Raw genomic sequence first — 22,013 nt, forward strand, 5'->3', positions numbered from 1 at the left:
TAAAAGTGCCATCAAAATCTGGTCCTATGCAGCCTTTTAGGGATAAAAAATGGGTGATTAACATTGAGACTCAAGCTGTGGTCAAGGGTTGCGCAACACTGAAGAAAAATTTTATGAGACTTAAGGAGATGTAGGCCTGCCATGGGGGACAAAGAAGTTAGGTCACTGCAGATCAAGTAGAGCAGGTCTCCTGTGTGACTGATACCATGCTGTTTCTCTGTCCAGAAAGATAATGCTTAAATGCAAAGAGAGCCTTTGGGGGAAATAGTATTTGTTTTACTATAGGTCCACTATAAGTATGCAAAAGAGGGTGCCAGTTGCAGAGTAGGGTTAATTTTATTTTTTTTTAGCACAAAGTAAAGCAGTGTAGGTTGGGTGCAGCCTTAGGCAGTGCAGACTGGTCTGGAAATACTTGTGTCTCTGCAAAGAGGAATCTTTAGATAAGGTATGAAAGTAAAAAATATTTACAAAGCAAATATATTGCTAAAGGAGTCCTTCTCCAGCTGTACTTGGGGCTTCCTGGAGAAGGGACAGGGTCTAAAAAATGCTAGGCATGTTTAGGTACCATGGCAAACAGAAGAAGAAAAATTATGTGTGACATATCCACCATGCAGGTTGCTCTGCTCTCTCTCATATAGGTGACAACTGAAAACAGTAATTTACAAGAAAAAAGTCAAATGGATTTAAAAGCTCTGATACTCAAAGTTCCCATTTTATGAAGTTCCATACAAACTGACTTTCAGGAACATAGAGTTTTTTCACAAGTTCTACCTGATAAAAATATTGATGAACTGCTTTTGATCATGATTTATTCAGAAACAAAATTTAGAAACAAAATTTTAAAAAAAATTGAGATAAACAAAAGATGAATTAAAGTGGTCCTTTCTAAAAGGATGATGATACATATTTGTTCATTAGCATATTGGATGCTATGCCTTGTTTGTTACTGAGGACTTGAGACTTGAATTAACTGGAGAGTTCCTGTTTTGAAAAGAATGCTGATACTTAAAATACACATAATTATTTTACCTCAGTAACTACTTGTACAAGACACTTTCAATAGTAGTTCCTTTACAGTTGCTTATATTTACATATATATGCAAGAACATGAATAATATTCCATTATCCTCAACTCTGTGTGTAAATTAGTGCTGTCAACTCTGTGCTTGCCAAGACTATACAGCCATTATGCCATACACCCTACCTATAAGTGTGAAACACTATTTATGTTAGGGGATGATAAGAGGAATTTGTTAGGACAGGAGATTAAGAACACTTGTAACAGTGTTATACTAAATGAAGGATCCCCTTTTAATGGGAACATTTCTCAGAAATCTTGAATGTCTTCTCTAAGAACATGAACAGAGGCAGAAGAGATGTTGGAAGACTGTATATCAAAAGATGATTTAACAATATTCTCAGGAGGGACCAGTAGTGTGTAACAAAGGAAACTCTCAGCACAGGAAATGGCATGGAAAGACAGTGGTTCATTTTTTTCACTTAACTATGGTAAGTAGATTTTAAAAAATAATAATTATTTCAATCATTTTATACTCGAGTTTTCCTAGGGAAAAACTTAAATATTTTTCAACACAGTTTAGTAGACCAAATAAATTCTACTTTTTAATTCCAGTTCACCCCTGTCAGGTCCCTAACAGCTCTTTGTGGCATTATTTTCCCATTTTTATGATTGTTCTTTGTAGACAGAAATACTGAGTGATTGTGTGTGAGACTTGTAGAATAGGAGGCAAGACTCCCATAAAAATCCTGACACAGGCAATTGAGCTGAACAGAATGCTCTAAATTGGAGTTGTGGTGTGAGGGAGACAGGGCAAAGCCACCATAACTCCTCCAGGCTTTTAGCCACACTTTGCCCCAGTGCAGCCTTAATACAGAACTGGGATGTATATGGATTGTGGAGTTCTGAGTATTTGCTGCAAAACCCATTGTGTGACAACAGTTTACTGGTACAAAACCGTGCACACTGGGCTGTGCTGGGTCAATCTTGTGGAATATCCCTTTGGATAGTTTGGGTGAGCTGTCCTGCCTATGTCCTGTCCCAAGATCTTGCCCACCCTCAGCCCACTGGTGAGAGGGGAATGTTGGAGACACAGCTGTGATGCTGCCCCAGCAAACACCAACGTGTTACCAACTCCTTTCCAGCTGCCAGTGCAGAGCACAGCACTGAGGGCTGCTCTGGGGAAAACTGACTTCACCTCAGCCGGACCCACAGGCCTAAAAGGCATACAAACCTGGGAGGCAGCAATTGAAACAGCCATTAGATTATTCAGAACAAGTGGCAAACTGTGTGTTAGAAACTGAGCAACTCCTGTTACATCCACAGGCCCATCAGCACAGGAATTCAGTGCTTGGTGCCATAATGCTGCTTTAGGGAGTGGAGATTCCAACACCTGAGATGCTCTGTGCAAAGCACAATCAAACAGAGGGGCTGGTAACCTGAACATGGGAATTACTCCCCTTCATCCCAAAGAAGTGAGAGCTGTAAAATGTAATGACAGCAATATCAAGTAAACATTAACTATTCCAGCAGTGATCATTATCACAAATACCAAGATATTTATCTAATTATGGTTAATATGTGAACAGAATTACTTCTCTTATCAGACCTCTGGACATGCCTTTCTACCTTCATCTGGAATGAAGGTTACTGGGTGTTTTGCAGCAGCTTTGAGTGCTTTCTCCAAAATCTCACGTTACCAACAGCTGCTATGACAGACATGAGGACAGACAAGAGAGTCCCAGCAGCTCATAAGGATGTTACTTCCAAAAGCCAGATTATCCAAAAGCCACCAATCTAAATTCATTGCAGAGGAGTGAATGGCTTTCCTTATATTTATATATTTATATATAAATATTTATATATAAATATTTATATAATATTTGGTTAGCACTTTAGAAATGCTTTTGTACTTGTGGTTAGTAAAATGATTAAACTTTGTCCAAATGATAAATGCTTTTCTTCTTCTTTTAAAAATATTGCTTATTAGAGAGTGTCCAAAGGAGGCAGCAAAGATGGTGGAGTGTCTGGAGGTCTTATGAGGAGTGACTGAGGTCACTTGGTCAGCCTGGAGGAGACAGAGGGAGACCTCATTGGGATCTTTGACATTGTCACAAGGGCAAGCAGAAGTGCAGCTACTGATCTCTTCTCTCTGGTGAGCAGTGAAAGGACCTGAGGAAACAACACAAAGCTGAGTCAGGAGAGGTTTAGGTTAGATCAGGAGAAGGTTTTTCACCCAGAGGGTGGCTGAGCACTGGAACAGCCTCCCTGGTGAAGTGGTCACAGCACCATGCCTGAGAGAGTTCCAGAGGAGTTTGGACAATGCTCTAGGCCACATGGTGTGACTCTTGGGGAGTTTTGTGCAGGGCCAGGAGTTGGACTGGATGATCCTGATGAGTCCCTTCCCACTCAGCATATGCTATGATTCTATATTTAGTCTGAGCTGTCTCAACACAGGTTAAAGGTTGATTTTGTGTCCAAATCCTTCAGAATTCGGGTGCCTTCAGTTCACGATGAATGTGGAGATCCTATTCATGTAGAAGGGTACTGAAATGTTTGGAAAAAGACCATGCAAGATATTTTTAATCAGAAATGGTGTGGCCAGCAGGACTAGAGCATCCCCCTCTACCCACACTGGCGAGGTTGCACAATGAATCCTGTGCCCAGTTTTGGGCCCTTCACAGCAAGAAGGACATTGAGGTGTGGAAGTAAATCCAGAGAAGGGCAGCTGATCAAGGGCCTGGAGTATCATAGCATGGGTCCCCACCAGGTAGTAATTAGCATTGACTCCATGATTCCAGAAGGCTGATCAATCGTTTTATTATACTATATTAATAAAGAAACCCATCCCCTTACAGACAGTCTGATACAGACAAACCAGATTGGTCAGTTGAATCTAAACACCATCACCACTGGCCAATTGAGAAATCACCCTTTGGTAAAAAAATCTCCATAATACATTCCACATGTTCAGAACAACAGATGCAGCAAGTGAAGATAAGAATTGTTTATCATTCTTTTCTCTGATCATCTCAGAGCCTTCCCCAGGACAATGCTTGCTGCTCTCTGTGGAGAGAGCTGTGGCCACGTCTGGAGCGTGAGTCTTGTGAGGACCGTCTGAGGAAGTTCAGCCCGGAGAAAAGGAGGCTCAGGAGGGACATCATCGCTTCCGACTGCCTGAAAGGAGGATGTAGCCAGGTGGGACTTGGTCTCTTCTTCCATGAAACAAGTGATAGAAAATGCACCAGAGGAGGTTTAGGTTGGCTATTAGGAAAAATTTCTTCATGGAACACGTTGTCCATCACTGGCACAGGCTGCACGGGGAAGTGGTGGAGTCACCATTGCAGGAGGGATTTAAAAGACGTTAAGATGTGGCACTTGGGGACTTGGCTTAGTGGCATACTTAGCAGTGCTGTATTAAAGGGTGCACTTGAAGATCTCGGGGTCTTTCCCCACCGAGCTGTTTCTGTATTGTGTGTTTCAGCGCCTCACTGAAGGCGGCTGTTGTGAGGGGCAGGACCGGCCATGCCCGATCCCGCGTCGCCATGGCAACGCACAAAGCCTCGGCGCGCGTGCCCTCCCCCGGCCGCGAGCGGTGCTCTCGCGAGACTTCGCGCGGCGCGGGGCGGCGAGGCCGAGGCGCTCGGGGCCCGTTTCAAACCGGCGGTCGCTGGGCCGCGGCCCGGCACGACATGGCGGAGAGCGACAGAGCGGAGGCGGCCGCGCCGCGCCGAGTCGAGGAGGCGGCCGGCCAGGCGCCACAGCCGCCGCCGCAGCAGCAGCAGCCGGCACCGCAACAACAGACGCCGCAACAGCCGCCGCAGGATGAGGAGGCGGCGGCGGCCGCGGCAGCCGGTAGCGGCGCGGGCAGCGCAAATGGCGTCAAAATGTGTGTGAGAGCAGGGCCGGGAGGGCGGCGGGGGCAGCGCGGCCGGGGGGCGGCGGGAGGAGGCGGCCGGACCCCCCCCCGCCCCCATCGCTCCTCCTCCGCGGGGCCAGGGCCGGGGCCTGGGGGGCCCTCGGGGAGGCCGCGGCCTGGGCACGGGGCAGGGGGCGGCTGCGGGGCAGCGCCGCTGAGGGCCGGGCGTGCGAGGCCGCCCCGCAGGGCAGGGCTGGGCTGGGCTCCGAGCCCCGGCTCTGGTACCCGGCGGTTCCCGCGGGATACCCGTCCGGGAGTGTTCCGCATCGCTGCTGGCGCCGGTTACGTTTCCGCTTCTTGCCGAAACGATTTTATTTAAAGCCGTTGAACTAGTCTTTGTTGACGTGAGAATGGTAGGACAGCCCTATAGTAATTTACTTTCTAAAAACAAACCCCGCACATGCATACATGAAGTTTTCTTGGAAACGGTAACATTTTCATACACAGAGTATGTAAAATTGTGCCTTGTGTAGTATGGCTAAAAGGAACTTAGAATAAGGGAGCTGGAAATACCGGCTCTCTGGAACAATACCATGAATAACTTTGTGTGCGTGGTTGTTCTTGATGTCAGGCTTGGAAGGTTGTCACTCTTTACATGAGCTGGATTTTGGCCTCAGATCGTTGGAATTTCAATATCTCTTCCAATCTCATTCAGATCTTGGAGGGAAAACACATTTACAGTAGACTTACTGTTACAGTACATCAAAGCTGCTGGCGTCTGTGAAGTTTTGACATGTTCTAAGCAGCCCTGCTCTGATACTGTTGTGTTTAAAAAAATGCATATGGGATCATCTTCTATATAAAGCTGGAGGAATAAATATGTACTTCATGACTCCCTGTAAAATTTAGTTTAGTTTACAAGCTATAAATTCCACTTCACTGTAAAATGGAATTTGTGGATTTGTTTTCTTTTTCCCTAGTCCGGCCCTCAGTTTCCAAACTGCACAGATTAGAATTGAATTTCACAGGATGATTGTCACCCTTTTTGTCCTTTTTAGGCATATTAATTTTATTGCCTTTTGGGGTTGCTGCTGTTGAAATGAGATATTTTCTCTGTATCCTTCCTGTCAACAGTATCTTCTTTTGCCTCCAAAACCTCACAAGCAAATGAAGAATCCCAGTCATTCTGCCTGGTAGAAGTCACAACTTGAAGTTTGAAACTAATGGCAGGCTCTTGTTAACAGAGATTCAAATCTTATTCTTTCACATACAGTTTCTAATCTTCCCCCAAACGGGTTTACAAAGGATTAAACTGTCAGTCTGTGGGTGAAATGTGTTACTTAAAAAAATGATTTTATTAACCTGGTTTGCTTAGCATTCATTAAACTGGAGAGGAATCCTGACTCGGTTTGCACACTTCTCGGAGTTTTTTGTATTGGGCAGTGGAACTGTTCAGCACAGCAAAGCTAAAGTGATCCATGTGCTTTGAAATCACATGTTGAGAACTTCTTCCATTTCTGTCTGCTTATCTTATTGTGGACACTTGTGAGGAGGAGGAGTAGAAGTTTTTTTTAAAAAAATCAAGTTTTAGGGCTTTCATGTTGATGTATCTTGTGCTTATTATTTATAGGCCTCTAGTCTGGCATATGGAAAGCTTGTCTTTTGTCTTCAAAACTTCATGGAAAGTTCAAAAGCTTTTTTTTTTTTTTCAAAAGCTATAATTGGTCTTTCAGATCAATGAGCATATGCATTTTTTTGAGAACTAATTGTAGACATCTTTTTTTCCAGTCCTATGAACAGTGGTGGTCTGTGATTTCACAGGCAAATATAAATATTAATTTAATGTATGAAATTTGTAGCTCATACAGAAAGTAAAGATTAGAAATTATTGTTTTCCCCCCATGAAAATGTCAGTTTAGAATTTCTGAGTCTGTCTTTTCTGTGGTCTGTAGGTGAGTAATGTGACATTGCTTTGAATGTATTTATGATTGAAGTTATTGTTAATATTCAAGGAGGAGGGTAGGAGTTGTGAAAGGATTTCTGCCTCCAGCCTGGCCTGTGTTGGTTTTGGCAGATGAGTTTTGCAAGAAGGATTGTTTCTTTAATTAATCCTCTATTTTCAGCAGCCTGGCTGTGATTCCCAGACCAAGTGCAGGGTGGCTTTGTTTCCCAGATTTGGGAGTTTATGCCAGGCTTGTATCTTCTGTGCTCTCTACTGATTTGTACAGCCAGGTCTTGCAGAGCCTCTGGATTCCCTGTTTGGAGACCTGTCTCATCCTGTGCACTGCATTGAGCACCAAGGGGCTGTTTCATAATCCTCTAAGTAGGAAAGAGCTTAAAAGGCTGAAGAGAATCCATTGCTGTAATCCTAAAACTTAAGGAAGAACTCAGGTTTTTACTGGGAGTCTGGTTGGGCAGGAGTTTTGCATTTGCAGATGGGGTTGGGTTGGAAGGAACTGATCTGACTGAAGACCTGATACTCTGCTCTTTGCCTCCTCCCTAGAATCCCTCCAGTTCCTGCATTGTTCCCTTCATTTCACTTCACTGTACAGCCACATAAGAATCGTGTTGTCACACAGAATGGTGTGGAGGAGGGATGATGCAGCAGGACTTGGAGAAAGCTTGAACCAGATAACATGTTGTTGACTTGAGATGTTTTAAATTTTACAAATACTTGTCCCAGGGGAGTATCCATGCATTTCCCAGTTGCTAATCCACTCTTAATCCACATATAAACACAAGGACTGTGAAGTTAATACCGTGGGACTATTTCAAAATTGGGGAAAAAGTCAGGGAGAAATATGGATGTATTTGAATGTATTCCTCCCTGAAAAATGCCCAGGCTTCAGTAGGAGCTCCTTGCATGTGCTTTTGAGTGCAGGACTGCCACTTACTCACTTTTGTTAACTGTGCAGAGAGCTGAAAACTTGTCAGTTAATCAAAATCACTGCTTTTGCCATATGTTGTGGTTGTAAAACTGAAATGCCTGAAACCTTCCAAAGTGTCTCAATGAGATAAAAACTAAGCCTTCTGAGATGTGAGAAATATAGTAAAGATAGTGATGTAATTTAAGGAGGAGGGTTCACAATCATCCACTTCTGTCAGTCCTGTAGGACATCTCCTCCTAATTGTTCTAAATCAAGATGCTAATTCTGGCTTTTTAAAATACATGTTTCTGTAAAAGTACTTTTAAAGTTTCTCTTTAAATAGACAGTGATGTGTAGTTAAAGATTCTAAGTAGCATCTGTTTAGTGGATCACATTTGTGTGGCTTTATTCAGTGAATTCTTTCAGTTCAGCAGTTCTCTTTTTTAAAAGTAACAATTCAGGCTCCTTGAGCCCCTGTTGGCATGCTAAATGACCTTGTGATAATAACAATATCAGGAATGCTGAAGAGTTACAGATACTTCTTCTAATTCTGTTGAAAATGTATGGTCTTACTGAAGTTGAGATTTGGACTGCTGTAAAGGAAAAGCAGCCAATTTTCATCTAAAAAATAAAAATATTTTAAAAGGAGTATTTTGGTGCTATTGGTGAAGTTTTGAAAGACCGAGGAGGTGACTGCTTTGTTGTTTTAATGGATAATACCTAATTACTTAATTAGTCTTAGATTCATAGCATGGCTTAATACAGCTGTTTCCTATGCATTTAATAAGTTCTAAAATTCTAGTAGTGTTAAGCAGTGAAACTGAAAAAACATTGTTGTTCTTAGCTGGATTTTAATTTCTAACAGTAGTCTGACACAAATTGTGAATAAAAGTCATTTATGGCGTAGATAAAACATAATTTGATATAAAACCTATTGGAGTTGATTTTGATATATTGAATTCCATTGAATTAAGCATCTCGAGGTGTTTCAGCTCTCAGGCTTAAACTGTTTCTAGTCCCACCCTTCTGTGGTGAATATCCTGTAACTTGTCCAAGTGAGGTGTGAAAATTAGCAAAGCACCAAGGCATGGGTATTTTAGGTCATTTTTGGGTATTTTAGGTCATTTTTCACTCTTTCTGTTTTGGTCTTTGTAGTAGTTTCGCAGTTCCATCTTTCTGAGTCTTGACAGACAGGATGTGCTGGCACAGGTTGCCCAGAGTTGAGGATGCTCCAACCCTGCAAGTGGTAAAAGTTGGATGGAGCCCTGAGTAAGGTGATCTAGTGCAAGGTGTCCCTGCCCATGGCAGGGGGCTTGGGATTAAATGATCTTTAAGGTCCCTTCCAACTCAAACCATTCTAGGATTCTATGACTCTGTGAAATGGAATGAAAGTTAATTAGTAAGATGTACTTTCTTTACTTAGCATTGGAACATTTTTTTGTTCTTGATAAAGCAGTGTATTTTGGAATTACTCTGATAGCATGAATTTATTTTTCCTAATTTGAAAAGCAGCATTTGACATCCTGGGAATTCCAATAGCATGGGAAATACTCAGTTATATAAGTAGGAAGTGGGATAGTCTAATGGTCCAACACAAGACTAACAGTGTTTTTGTTTGGATTTTTGTTTTTTAATGTAGGGATAATGATGAGACAGCAAAAGAAGGGAAAGCACCTGTGAAAGAAAAGTTTGTTGCAAAAGCAAAGGCAATCCCTTCTCTTGGAAACAAGAATAGATTCCACCCCTATGCAAAGGAGAAGAATGCAGGCTCTGCAGACAAGAAGGCCGTTAATCGCAATCGGGTTTTCATTAGCAACATCCCGTATGACATGAAATGGCAAGCTATTAAAGACCTGATGAGAGAGAAAGGTAACTTACTCCTTGTAATACACTTCACACAGAAACCAGTGGGGCTTAAATGCAACCCATGTGTCCTTTGAGCCACACAGATTTGATTTGAGTTTTTTTGTTTTGGGCTGTACTTGGTACATCTATCTCCCTTCCCCCTCTTTCATCCGAGACAATTGCATTGCAGGGTAGGCTGGGTAAATGAAGTGCTCACAATCTTCTGCCATTCTGGTGTGATAGTAGAGAGTATATGCATGACCTCATGAGTTCTCAAAGAGATTGTGTTTTGTCTAGTGGTAGTTCTTGTAGATTTTTTTTTCTCTAAGGGCTTTTGTATTTAAGCAACACATTAAGTGTGTTAACCTGAATAATAAGGGATGTCTTTCAAAAGTTGTTTTGTATTTCTTTGGTGGAATCTGGCTGTGGCATTAACTTGGTCTGCATTGTCACTACTGCCATGACTGTTTGTCTGGAGCTTTGTATTAAAAGCTTGTTCCTATTGTTGCAGTTCTGATAGAGAAACCTGACTACCCCAAAAATTTAATTTTAAATTTGGGGTAAAATAATGATAACATATGGATTTTGTAAAAAGTTAGTTCTGTGTTTTCCTTGAAAAATTGATTCTTCAAAAGTAATGCAAAGCACACTTGGCTTTTAGGCTGTGAAAAATGCCAGACCCCCCTTCTGTAACTGCTGGCTTATCTGTTGTAAGGTGACGTGACTATTTGATTGGTTTATTTACTTAAACTTCCTACTTTAGAAAGTGAGTCGCTTGCTGTGAAATATTTGATGTGTAAATTTGGTTATTACTGAAGGCAAACTTTTGATTGAAGATATTCAGGTAGAAAGTCACCTTAAAACAGGTGTTGTGAGTAGGATGATAAATGTAACACTTTTCAGTGAACGTTGACGTTTCATTTGTTAGGTTAAGGGACTGTGTATATCTGAATTTGTTCACCAACTATATCATACTGGCCAAAATATGATCTCTAGTATGAATTAGGTTAAATATAGTTGTTTGTTTTTAGTTTTGAGAATGTGGCTGCTGCATATTTCTGAAAATAGCCAAATTATATAGCCATTGACAGGAGGTATGGTTGGTCTGGTTTTGATTGTTGGTGAATAATAGGTGATTCTCTGTAGACTTGTGCACAGGGGCACAGTAAAGAAAGATACTGGTGTTTAAATGCATTGTCTCTTGGTATTTTCCCTTTGTATGTCTTATGTAGTTGGTGAGGTTACATACGTGGAGCTGTTTAAGGATGCTGAAGGAAAATCAAGGGTAAGTGCCGTGGGCAACAATCTGCTAGAGGTTTAAAAGTTCCTCAGCAGTTTTATTTTTGTATAATACCTGTACCAGTTATTGGAAAGTAAGTTTCATTTTTACACTGATTTTCATTAAGGTAGCCTTGAGGATTCTCTATTAGAAGTAGTCTGACACCTTCATGCAACTCACACTAGTTGGTTGTAAGGGACAAAGTACTTCTATAAATGTTAACAAATGGCTTTTACTTAATCCTTCTTTTTAGCCAACACCTTTGTCTTGGTACAAATCTGTTTCATATAAAGGATGTTCAATAAACCAATCATTCTATTTAAATTTTGTTAGTGTAGTATGCTCTTCTTGGAGCCAATAAGTATAAAATGTTAGCTAAGAATATACTGGGTGAAGTGCCTGATTTCACGGCTTTGCAGGATTGGTACTTTTAAACACTGGCTTAATGTATTTACTTTCTTAAAACTAAATGAATGGAGATGGTTGGTAGCCAACAGAGTGCCAGCAATGAGGCACTAATAGTGAAGTTTGTTAAAGTTCCTTTGTCTTCTTAATAATAGTCAAAAGTTTGGCCAATAGCAGCTCCAAACCTGCAGTGAAGAACATGAGAAATGCAGGTTTGAGTTTTAACTGAGGTTGTATCAGTTGTTGTAAATTACTTTCTTTAATACTTGTTAAAACTAAAACATGCTGTCAGCTTTGCTATGCTTTAAGAAATCCTCAACTCTTTGCTTGATTAGAAGGATGCTGGTGCAGTCAATAAGGTTATTTTCTTGTAATTGCTCAATTATGTTGTAGTACTGAAGAGGTATGCAGACTGCTTTTTCATTGTAGTGGTGTACTTGATGTAGGTAGATTTTAATTTTGTGGTTAGTGGACAACTTTTAATGACGTGATGAGTGTCTTGATTGGTTTTTGGTTGTTTTGGGGTTATTTTCTTTCCACCCTTTCCCTCCCACCTCCTCTTCCCGGTTGTCCTTACATGGATCTGTGTGGCATTTTTCCAATTCTGGTTTGACTCAAAGAGCATAAGAGACAATGTATTCTCTTGCATCTGAATGGTATGTATGCTGAGAAAGTAGGAGAAATTCAGATTGGCTACCACTAAAGAGCATATATTATGCATTTTGAAGCTGAAAATAACTTGTATAGTTACTTAACAGTGAGCTGGGATCTTTAACTAGAAGCTTCATTGTTCTGTCATATGTGCTAACTGACTTCTTTTTTTTTCTTGCTTGTTTTCTCTTTACATATGATGACAAATCTCGTGGATATAGGGTTGTGGGTAAGTTTCTTTTTTTATGTGTGTAGAAGCACACTGCTATCCAAACATTCTATTAGATTTGGCATGATCAACTTTATTTTAATACTCTAAATGTTTTGATCTCTTTCTAAGTGTGGTTGAATTTAAAGATGAAGAATTTGTTAAGAAGGCATTAGACACTATGAACAAATATGATCTTAGTGGAAGACCCCTGAATATTAAAGAGGTATGTTTATTGCTGCTGTTTTGAATTGGAAATGGTGAAGATACTAAAGCTACTGAGATGACCATACAGGGTTTTGAGAGTCTTAGATGTGCAATTTCCAGTTTCATTTTTTTGTGAATTTTTATTGATGAGCTGAACTGCCTGTTGGCTTGCAGAAGGTTGGATACTATGCTGAGTAAACTGACAAAAGCATGTCTTAAAGTCAAAATAATCTAACGCTGTTTTCTGTTAAAACAGCTTTACTTCATATTCTTACCTTAGGGTTTTTCCAACCTAGGTAATCTCTGTTTGCATTGTGTCCCTGCTTCAAATATGACACAGAATGAGCTAATTATTAGACCACTACATATGTGCAAAAGTGGGGCTGGAAATAGAGAAGTTGTGCTGTCTGGAAAGTGAAATAATGTCAACATTTCTATTGTAGTGCTGTAATATGATGGTATCTGATGCAGTTCTTCCTGTCCTGTTACAATTTTAATAATGGTATTAATAAATGATACAAAACCACCACCTACTTAAATTAATTCAATTCTTGGAGAAAGTGCTAGACTGACAGTCCTTTAGCTTGAAATCTTTTCTACTTGTCCATAGGCTAGGTACAGCATGTGAAGTGGCAGTGCACGCTTCCTCAACAAGTGCTTTGCCAATATGCCTCAACCCTCATCTGAAAGGACCCACCTCTAGAGGTGAGGGAATTAGGGCTCCATGCTAATTCAGTTCATGATCCCTCTGACATGGACAAGTGTATTTATTAGTTGATAATTTTGATGGGTTTATGCAGAGTTTCAAATAGTACCATTTTGTTTGTTGCCAGTCTGGTTGTTGATGGTTAAGTGGCTTTGTTTGTGTCCACGTTTCAGGATCCTGAAGGGGAACATGCTCGTAGGGCACTGCAGCGGGGAGGAGGGCAGTTTCCAGGAGCACATGGACCTGATGCAGCACCTGGAATGATGAATTTACCACCTTCTATTCTCAATAATCCAAACATTCCTCCCGAGGTTATCAGTAATTTGCAAGCAGGCAGGCTTGGTTCCACGATTTTTGTTGCCAATGTAAGCTTCAAACTGTATTTTATAACTTTATTGTTTGATCTTTGTAAGACATCTTACACCTGTGTAGTTCAGATTTAATATTAAGAGGAGGTTGGAAAGAGTTCACAGTTAGTGTATTGAATTGAAAGCGTTGGGTATGTATTCAGATTTTGGACATGGAAGGATACATTAAACTCTTGAGACTGACATGCACTTCTAATTATTGCAGTCATCTGTTGATTCAAAGCTATTTTATACATCTTTTCACTATTTACAGTTGCATTTGTTTTTTATTCAATATGTATGTCAGCTTACCTAAGTTTATCTTGCTAGTTACTTTAGACTAACACAATAAAGTTCCAACAAATGCAATGGTTCAAGTTCTTTATTAGCACAAAAGACTACTGTATTTATATGAGGTCTTGTGTAATTACAGCTGCTCTTCTCAAGAACCAACCCAATGGTAGTATGTTAATTAAAGTAAAATACATGTACATATTGTACATATGTGTTCAAATGGTGATTTTTTGGACTTTGACACAGTGCGTGTATTGCAAAATCTCAACTATTTACAATTTTCAACCATTTTGTCAATGAAGAGTTAACAGCAATGCAGAAAATCTCTTCCAAATGTAATAGCAGAACAGAGATGTGCACTGACATCACTGATGTATTTCTGTGTTTAAGCTTGACTTCAAAGTTGGCTGGAAGAAACTGAAGGAGGTATTCAGCATTGCTGGAACTGTGAAGCGTGCAGACATCAAAGAAGATAAAGATGGCAAGAGTCGAGGAATGGGGACAGTTACCTTTGAACAAGCAATTGAAGCTGTTCAAGCAATATGTATCCTTGGCTTTGGAAAATAATTGATCATATATTGATTAGTCTTTAATGGTTCTGGCAGCGCAGTTTTACAAATGGTGCCTATTTGCCTTGTAGCTGTGATACAGGGACTAGAGTGTAATACTGTCCAGATTGCATTTGTAATGCCTGAATATACTACTAAATTCTAAAAGTTCCTCATGATGCTGAACAAAATTAAAATACCCGTCAGTGTGACAATTGTGAAATTACCTTCAGTGTACCTAACAGCTTGTATTGCATCTTCTGGCCCTTGAATTGTGTTTCTAAAGCCACGGTAGGGAAGGATAAGACTCAGAGCAATTGTACAGAAATATAATAAGTTATTACATTGATTCTTCAGAAACAGTTAAATTGCCTTCTTAAGACTCCTTGACTTGCATTTCTTCAGCTATGTTCAATGGACAATTCCTGTTTGATAGACCCATGCATGTAAAAATGGTAAATTGCTTTCATTTCTTTCTACTTTATATGTCTCTGCCAAAACATTGAAAGGATCATAGCATTCCATGCTTGTTTTTTGTCAGGATGACAAATCAGTTCCTCATGAAGACTTCCGTGTTGTGGACAGCAAAAGCTCTCAATTACCTCGTGAGTGTCTGCTCTGTTTTCTGCCCCTTGCACTTAGTATATGGTGATCTGTGTTTTCACACTTTTGCTTACTGTGGTCTCTGTGATACAGAGGAATGTCTCTCTTCTGATCATACTTTTTTTTTGTTTTTGAGGTGGTCTTGGTGGCATTGGTATGGGACTTGGACCAGGTGGACAGCCCATCAGTGCAACACAGCTGAGCATGGGTGGTGGAATGGGGAGCATGGGTCCGGGAGGTAAATCCAGATTCTTCATTTTTAAGTTATACGGAGCTAGTTTAAAGATTTTAAAGTTTAAAGTTGCCATTTGTGCAACACAGAACTGACAGAGTTTTGACAAAGCAAGCCTTGTCTAGTGTGCTTTTGAGATTTTAACTCTGACTTTTAAAAAATCCATTAGGGTGTACTAAGTGTTGTTTATCTTTTTGGTTTAAAGGTATGGGAATAGACGGCCCAGGATTTGGTGGAATGAGTAGAATGGGAGGCGGTACGTGCAATGAAGTTTTTTGCATTAAATATTTCTTTAATACTGTATAGAAAACACTTTTCCTTATTTTGCAGGACTTCCTGGATTTCGTGGGATGGAAGGAATGCCCAACATGGGAGGGTTTGGAGTCAACCGAATGGGAGGTAGTTGAACACCGTTCCTGTACACCTACTAGTTTTCTAATATTTATTAAAAACTCCATTTAGGGGTGGGTAATATAGATCAGTTCAAAGGAAGTAGTTGTATGAGTGGAGGCCTGGGAACTGGCAGGGGAGTTGAGTGTGTAATAGGTGCCTCTGACTTGTGCATTAGACTCTCTTCTATTTAAACAAGTGGCTGTGAAACAAGTGTTGTAGGAGCATCAACTCAGGTGTGAATAACAGAATATTCCTGATTTTTGCTTTGTTCTTTCCAGAAATGTTCCGTGGTGGAATGGGAGCAAATATGGAAAGAGAATTTGGTCGTGGTGACATGGCATTGAACCGTGGTTTTGGAGAGTCTTTTGGAAGGATGGGTATGGTAACTGTTAAATTTTCTGTGACGTAGTATTGGAAGAATTTTGCTAGAAGGAGACCTGGTTTCATTTGGTCATCTTCTGTCTCTTCTTCCCCAGTCATTACTGTAAGGATGGAATCTGAATGTTCATTACAGTCACCACTTAAGACAGGGGTTCAGATGTGGAGGGTTTTTTTCCCTATGTAAAATATAAATGGAATAGCTGTTTGAGGAAAGCATTTATCTTCATGCTGTATATTTTGTGAGGTATTAAATCTGTGGGGTGTTGAAGTATATGCTTCTGATAATCCTGAACACAGTGTCCATGTACAGCCTTTGTACATTCCATGAGCCTGTCTGCAAATGCATGGTGGGTATAGTACTGTTTCTACTGCAGATCAGGTAGCATTGGACAGGAGTGTTGGATTTTGGTGCCCTCAGTTTTTGTCCTGCATTCTGAGCTCCTGTAGCTCAGAATGGTATTTATTGGCCTCTTCTGTAACTGAGCCAGGATTATTTTGTTTATAGATGATGTCTTGTTGGCAGTGGGCTTCCCTCGGATGAGTTACTCTTCCATCTTCAGAGGTGTGGAAGAGCTCAACAGCAGAGCCTTCTTGCCCTTTGTTACTCTGCTATTACCTGGGTGAATCACAGAATCCCTTAGGTTGGAGAAGATCACCGAGTCCAGCCACTGCCGAGGTTGGGTTGACCGCTAAACCAGGTCACCAAGAGCCACGTGTACACGTCTTTTAAATCCCTTCAGGGATGGTGACGCCGCCACTTTGTTGGTCAGCCTGTTCCTATGACTGACAACTCTTCCTTTGAAGCATTTTTTCCAATATCCAATCTGAACCTCTCTGGTTTAACTTGAGGCTGTTTCCTCTTGTTCTATTGCTTGTTACTTGGTAGAAGAGACTGACCCCATGTCTCTGCAGCCTCCTTTTAGATAGTTACAGAGAGCAGAAAGGTTCTCCCTGAGTCTCTTCCTCTCCAGGCTGAGCACCCCAGCTCCCTCAGCCATTCTTCACAAGGCTTGTGCTCCAGAGCCTTGAGCAGCTGTGTTGCCCTTTTCTGGACACACTCCAGCACCTCTATGCCTTTCTTCTTGTAAGGGGCCCGAAACTGAACACAAAATGCATTATAGGAGACAGCTCTTCTTCCTCTTCCATGTTTCTTGTACTTTTCCATTCCCTTAATTCACCACCTTGAAAGAGAAGAACTGCTAAGAGCATAAGGTTCATCTGGTATAAAAGTTGGGTTTTTTTTAAATTGTATTAGTTGAGGCAAGTTATAGAAAAGGGTAACTGTTGTGTGCTTCTCTTCAATACTGATAATTGTGTAGAAGTGGTAAGAACATAATAAGCTTGTCCTTTAAGCTAGTCTTAATGCCTTGGAATGAATGTCTTAGAAATCAAGTGTATGCTTTCACTCTGGCTACTTGCAGAAACATCGGTTGCTTGAGTGAAAATGCAAGGCCACTTAAGTTATAAATGTTTCTGCAAGCAGTAGGCTTCTGAGTCTTCAGGTAACACATTGGTTTAAAAATTTATGAACAGGGCCATTGTGAGAAACTGATGGGGGTGTCTTTCATTCAGTAGATCCAGCACGCTTCAATTTACAAACTGTCAGTGATCTGCCCATTTGAATAGTGTCCTGAGAACCCAGATTAGAGATTCCCAGCTTCACCTTAAATAATGGAAGGAAATTGTAGGGACTTCTAATAGATACTGTGTTTGATCAGGGAAGGCCCTGATGTACTCCTGTTACAGTATTTAGGTTAGTGGTATCTTAGAAAGAAATACTGTGAAGGCATTTGGTTTTAGTAACCTTGAAATCAAGGAAGGTGTCTTTGATTGAGCTATAGTATCAGAATGGAATTGAGGATGTTTGATTTGCAACAGAATTGTTGACTTTTTATACTATCAAGTTCATATAAGATGAAGCCTTGAATTTTGAAGTTTTTTTTCCCAATGTGGGAAATGGCCCATTTAGTTTTACCATGTTTGTGCTGCTGGCAGGCTGTCAGAGGGGAAAAAAGCTAGAAAGAAATCAGAGTAGCCTAAATCCTGTAGTAGGAAAGGAGAAACTAACTTTACTTACAAGGTGTTCCTATTCAGTTTGTATAGTAAAGGCACACACTCGTGTCCTTATAGAGGAATATTGCCAGGTAACACTGAGAACAGCGCACTTCATTAGCGTGGGCTTTGTTTTTTGCACTAACTGCTGGTTTCAGTGTATGTCACTTCGTTATTTTTCTCTGTTTAGATGGTGCAATGATTGGTGTTTTTGCAGGAGGAATGGGAGCACCTAGCATGGGCCCAGTAAGATCTGGAATGAGTAGGTTAACTTGTTTCAATAGAACCTAAATGCATAGGCAATGTAACAATGCCGTGTACACCTACTTGTATCAGAGGAACTTGGTGTAGTGTAGTGTCTTGCTGTTGAGGGAAGTAGAACTCTGTTGCATGTGACAAGTCTAACAGTTTTCAAAGCTGTTATGTTTAGGTAAAAGTTCAGAGGAAAACTAGCTAATAGAGTCTTTCCCTAAATCTTAGATTTGGAATGGTTTCAACTTCTAGTTTGGAGGGAGAAGTGATTAAAGTAAACTTGTGTTTCAGAAAAAAAGACAGGCAGAGTTATTTGAGTAAAGTTGATGAAAACTGAACCTCAGTAATGTCATCATTGACATAAAAAGTCAGCCTTGAATTTCAGATTATCCCCCAGTTTAATTTTGTGCAAAGCTCCAATACTGAGTTTGTATTGCAGCAAACTCTCTGAGTTCCTCAGTCTATAGCAGATGAGAAACTAAAATCTTGCTAGTGCTGATCTTAGAAGGCATAAGGCTTAAAGACAGGGTCCCTCGTGAATGTTCTTGATAGTTTTACTGTACATTAATTTTTAATTATGAATCCAGAAATATTATAGTATTTGAATGCTATTGCTCTTAGTTACTTATATAAATGAATTAATACATTTTATTCCGTGGTTGTACTTTTATCGGGGTTTAAACTGTGACACATAGGAAAGTTCATGCTCTTTACAGTACTTGCAGTAACTTCTGTTCTTGGCCAAAAAAAAAGCCTTCTCTAGAAGATTTTGCAGTTAGGTGTGGGCACGGCTGCATTAAGTTAAGCTGGATATAAATGAAGGAAGCCAAATAAACAGTTGTATATCTGGTCCAATTACCTGTATCTAAGTATTGCCACAATTATTTATTTGATCTTTCTGGTAAAAGATATCATATTTTTTTTAAATTAAACAAGACAGACTTTGAATTCTTGTGTTCAACATTTTGCTACATTAGATGGTATGACTTATAGCCTGATGCAGTTTGGTTTTACTATTTTAGAGCTGACACTCTAGATCTTGTATAATACTTGGTCTTAAAATACTGGCCATGCTCCTTGATAAATCACTGTGCACGTATAAAAGTTACGGTTTATATTACAGCACTTTTAATAAAGTTATACTTCTCCTGACACAAGAACTTTATTTTATCCCAAATACTTGTGTGTTTATTGCTAAAAGGCGATTTTATTTTGTCCTCCATCTCTCTCTGTGTAGGTGGTGGCATGGGTGGTATGAACAATATGGCTGGAGGAATGGGAATGGATCGGATGGGCTCCGGCTTTGATCGGATGGGACCCGCCATGGGTGGAGGCCTGGACAGGAACATGGACATCGATCGAGGATTTGGGCCTGGCCCGATGGGAGGTGGCATGAGAGAGAGATTGGGCTCCAAAGGCAACCAGATATTTGTGAGAAATGTAAGCAATGGAATATATAGGAATCACAAGCTTATTTTGTGGGTATGTTTGATTACATGCTCTTATTCTCATTGTAATATTTTGTTACCAATAATACCTTTTTATTTTAGCTTCCTTTTGACTTGACCTGGCAGAAGCTAAAGGAGAAATTCAGTCAATGTGGTATGTATATGAACCTTACCCTGTTCATCTCTATGGACTTCAGGTGTTATGTGGTGTTTATTAGATAATAACAGGAAGACTGTTGTCTGACTCTGAAGAAGAGTCTGGCTAGCTTAATTTTTCTTGTTTCACCCAGCTTTCTTGAGTTATATAAATAATCTTTAGGCATGACAGAACACAAGACCAAGGTACAGTATGTGCTGTGTTGGCTCTGAGTGCTCACTTGCTATGAACTTTAACCTATTCCTTTAATAAAATTACTCTTTGATTTTTTTTTCTTTTTTTGACGTATTCCCTGGCCAGTAGAAGTATATAATGTAGTGTTTCCTAGGAGTTAAATATGTGCAGGAGCCTGGATCTGTCCAGGTCATGCATTACTTTAGAAATGGTGCTGCATCAAATCAGAGTTAGTAATTTTGCCAGAATAGCATTACAGGTTTTATATATATGGGTGATCCTGATTAGAGTATTTGCAGGCTGTATGTTCTCCTTCATCTTAAAAAATAAAATTTTGCTACAAATATTCAATATTTGGTTTTATCTAATTCAGAAAAGTTGGTCTTTTCACAGAAATAAGTTAAAAATAAAGCTTGAGTGTCAAAATACATGTTTTGAAAACACGTTTTCAGAACGGAGAGCTTTGACTGAATTACTGGATGACTTCTTATTTTGGATAGACTGAAAAGATAAATAATCTAAAACATACTGCTGATGCCTAAGGCAGTCATCATACAGCTGTTTAGAGATATTGCTATAAATTAGACCTTGCAGTTTAATTATGAAAAATTACAAGGTGTTGATGTTTTCTTTGTAGATGGAGGATATAGCACAACAGGTTCTTTCCTTTTTTTCTCAGTCTTAACCTCCTGGGCAACTTTCAGATAGTTCAGAACTTTTTTTCAGTATCTCTGTCAGCTAATAGATGTAGTAATTATGTTCAGTTGCTTTAAAGAATTATAAGCAACAGATTGTGTTCATGTCAGTATCATAAAGAAATACAGAGACTGTTTCCCAGTGTACCATTTCTTTCAAAACTGAAAGGACAGTCTTACATGATATTTAAAAATAAAAGGCTTTGTATTTCAGGGAAAAGTTTTTTCTTCCTAGTGATGTTCAGGGGCTCACGAGGGGTGTGCTACAACATACCATAACCAAAAACTCATTAGCTCCAGGGAACTGAACATTCTCAGAGGTACATCTTTATAAAAATATTTCCTTGTGAGTTGAGTGTCCAACCTCAAGGAAGCTCAGCAGGAATTGGATCGTGCATGCTACTTTTCCACCACTCCCAGCCTGGTAACTTTGTGGTTATTGCTTTAATTTTGCTCTGCAGCTTCTTAGCAAAATTGCTTGGTTGTGACTATTGCTTTGGTATGTTTTTGTCATGAACAGGGTGGACTGGATTAAGCTACAGTTCAATACTCACACTTTTGTCAGTATGAAACACAAACCTTTCCCTGAGTCTTACAGGACACTTTGTTTAAACTTGAGGTCAAATACAGGCACACTTCAGGAAAGATTTGAGATAGCAGATCTGGATTTGGATTCTTTCCTGCTGTTTTGTTTCATGTCACCTTGCCTGAATGAGTGAGTGTACCATCAGTCTGAAAGTGCCAATTTCATATGTTCCCCTAGATTATACTTAAGTTTTTTCTTTTATTACTTCTGAGTTAAGTTGTTAGTACACTGAGGACTTGAAATAACTGCTGTTTAACTTATTTATTCAGGTCATGTAATGTTTGCAGAAATAAAAATGGAGAATGGAAAATCAAAGGGCTGTGGAACAGTCAGATTTGACTCACCAGAATCTGCTGAAAAGGCCTGTAGGATAATGAACGGCATAAAAATCAGTGGCAGAGAAATTGATGTCCGCTTGGATCGCAATGCATAATTTAAAACTGTGTGTTCAGGAACATTCCTATGTCTGTTTAGCTTCTCTGTCTTAGTAAGTCATTTTTAGTAACATTGTATGCTTACAAAAGCTGTAAAAAGGAACTTTTAAATCCCACCAGCCTTTAACAGTATAGTGTTTAATATACTGTGATACTTGTTAACTGAATCTTACTATGTTTGGTTTTTAAAGACAATTCGCCTGATTTTTGTTGTTTTTTTTAGAGGCACTGAGCACCTGCAGGTCCCTATAGACTGGGGATGCTTTGGATGCTCAGTGCCTTTGGAAAATTAGGCCAAGTGTCTCTAGTCATTCAGTTTAAATGAATGGTTATACTGTTTTTAATAAAATAAGCCATTTTCTCTGTTAATCT

General features: G+C 39.9%; 1 protein-coding gene across 2 annotated transcripts; it reads left to right on the top strand.

Annotated features, from left to right (window-relative positions):
* The first annotated feature begins 4,710 nt into the window (after positions 1 to 4,710).
* MYEF2 (myelin expression factor 2) lies at positions 4,711 to 22,012 on the top strand. 2 transcript variants are annotated; one of them, XM_054272488.1, is made up of 17 exons: positions 4,711 to 4,907; positions 9,384 to 9,613; positions 10,822 to 10,874; positions 12,146 to 12,153; positions 12,265 to 12,358; positions 13,219 to 13,410; positions 14,077 to 14,230; positions 14,640 to 14,689; positions 14,776 to 14,839; positions 14,974 to 15,075; positions 15,275 to 15,325; positions 15,400 to 15,468; positions 15,741 to 15,839; positions 18,086 to 18,157; positions 19,385 to 19,587; positions 19,698 to 19,749; positions 21,477 to 22,012. In XM_054272488.1, exons 1-17 carry the CDS (start codon positions 4,711 to 4,713, stop codon positions 21,638 to 21,640), a joined length of 1,854 nt encoding a protein of 617 aa, XP_054128463.1. In that variant the 3' UTR covers positions 21,641 to 22,012. The 2 variants fall into 2 exon arrangements, with proteins under 2 accessions (XP_054128463.1, XP_054128465.1); XM_054272490.1 differs by lacking the exon at positions 18,086 to 18,157.
* Position 22,013: the final 1 nt, after the last annotated feature.

This window comes from Melozone crissalis, unplaced genomic scaffold (genome assembly GCF_028551555.1).
Source record: "Melozone crissalis strain CALT ecotype California unplaced genomic scaffold, PUWL_Pcris_2 ptg000014l_1, whole genome shotgun sequence".
In the NCBI taxonomy this organism is placed as follows: Eukaryota; Metazoa; Chordata; class Aves; order Passeriformes; family Passerellidae; genus Melozone; species Melozone crissalis.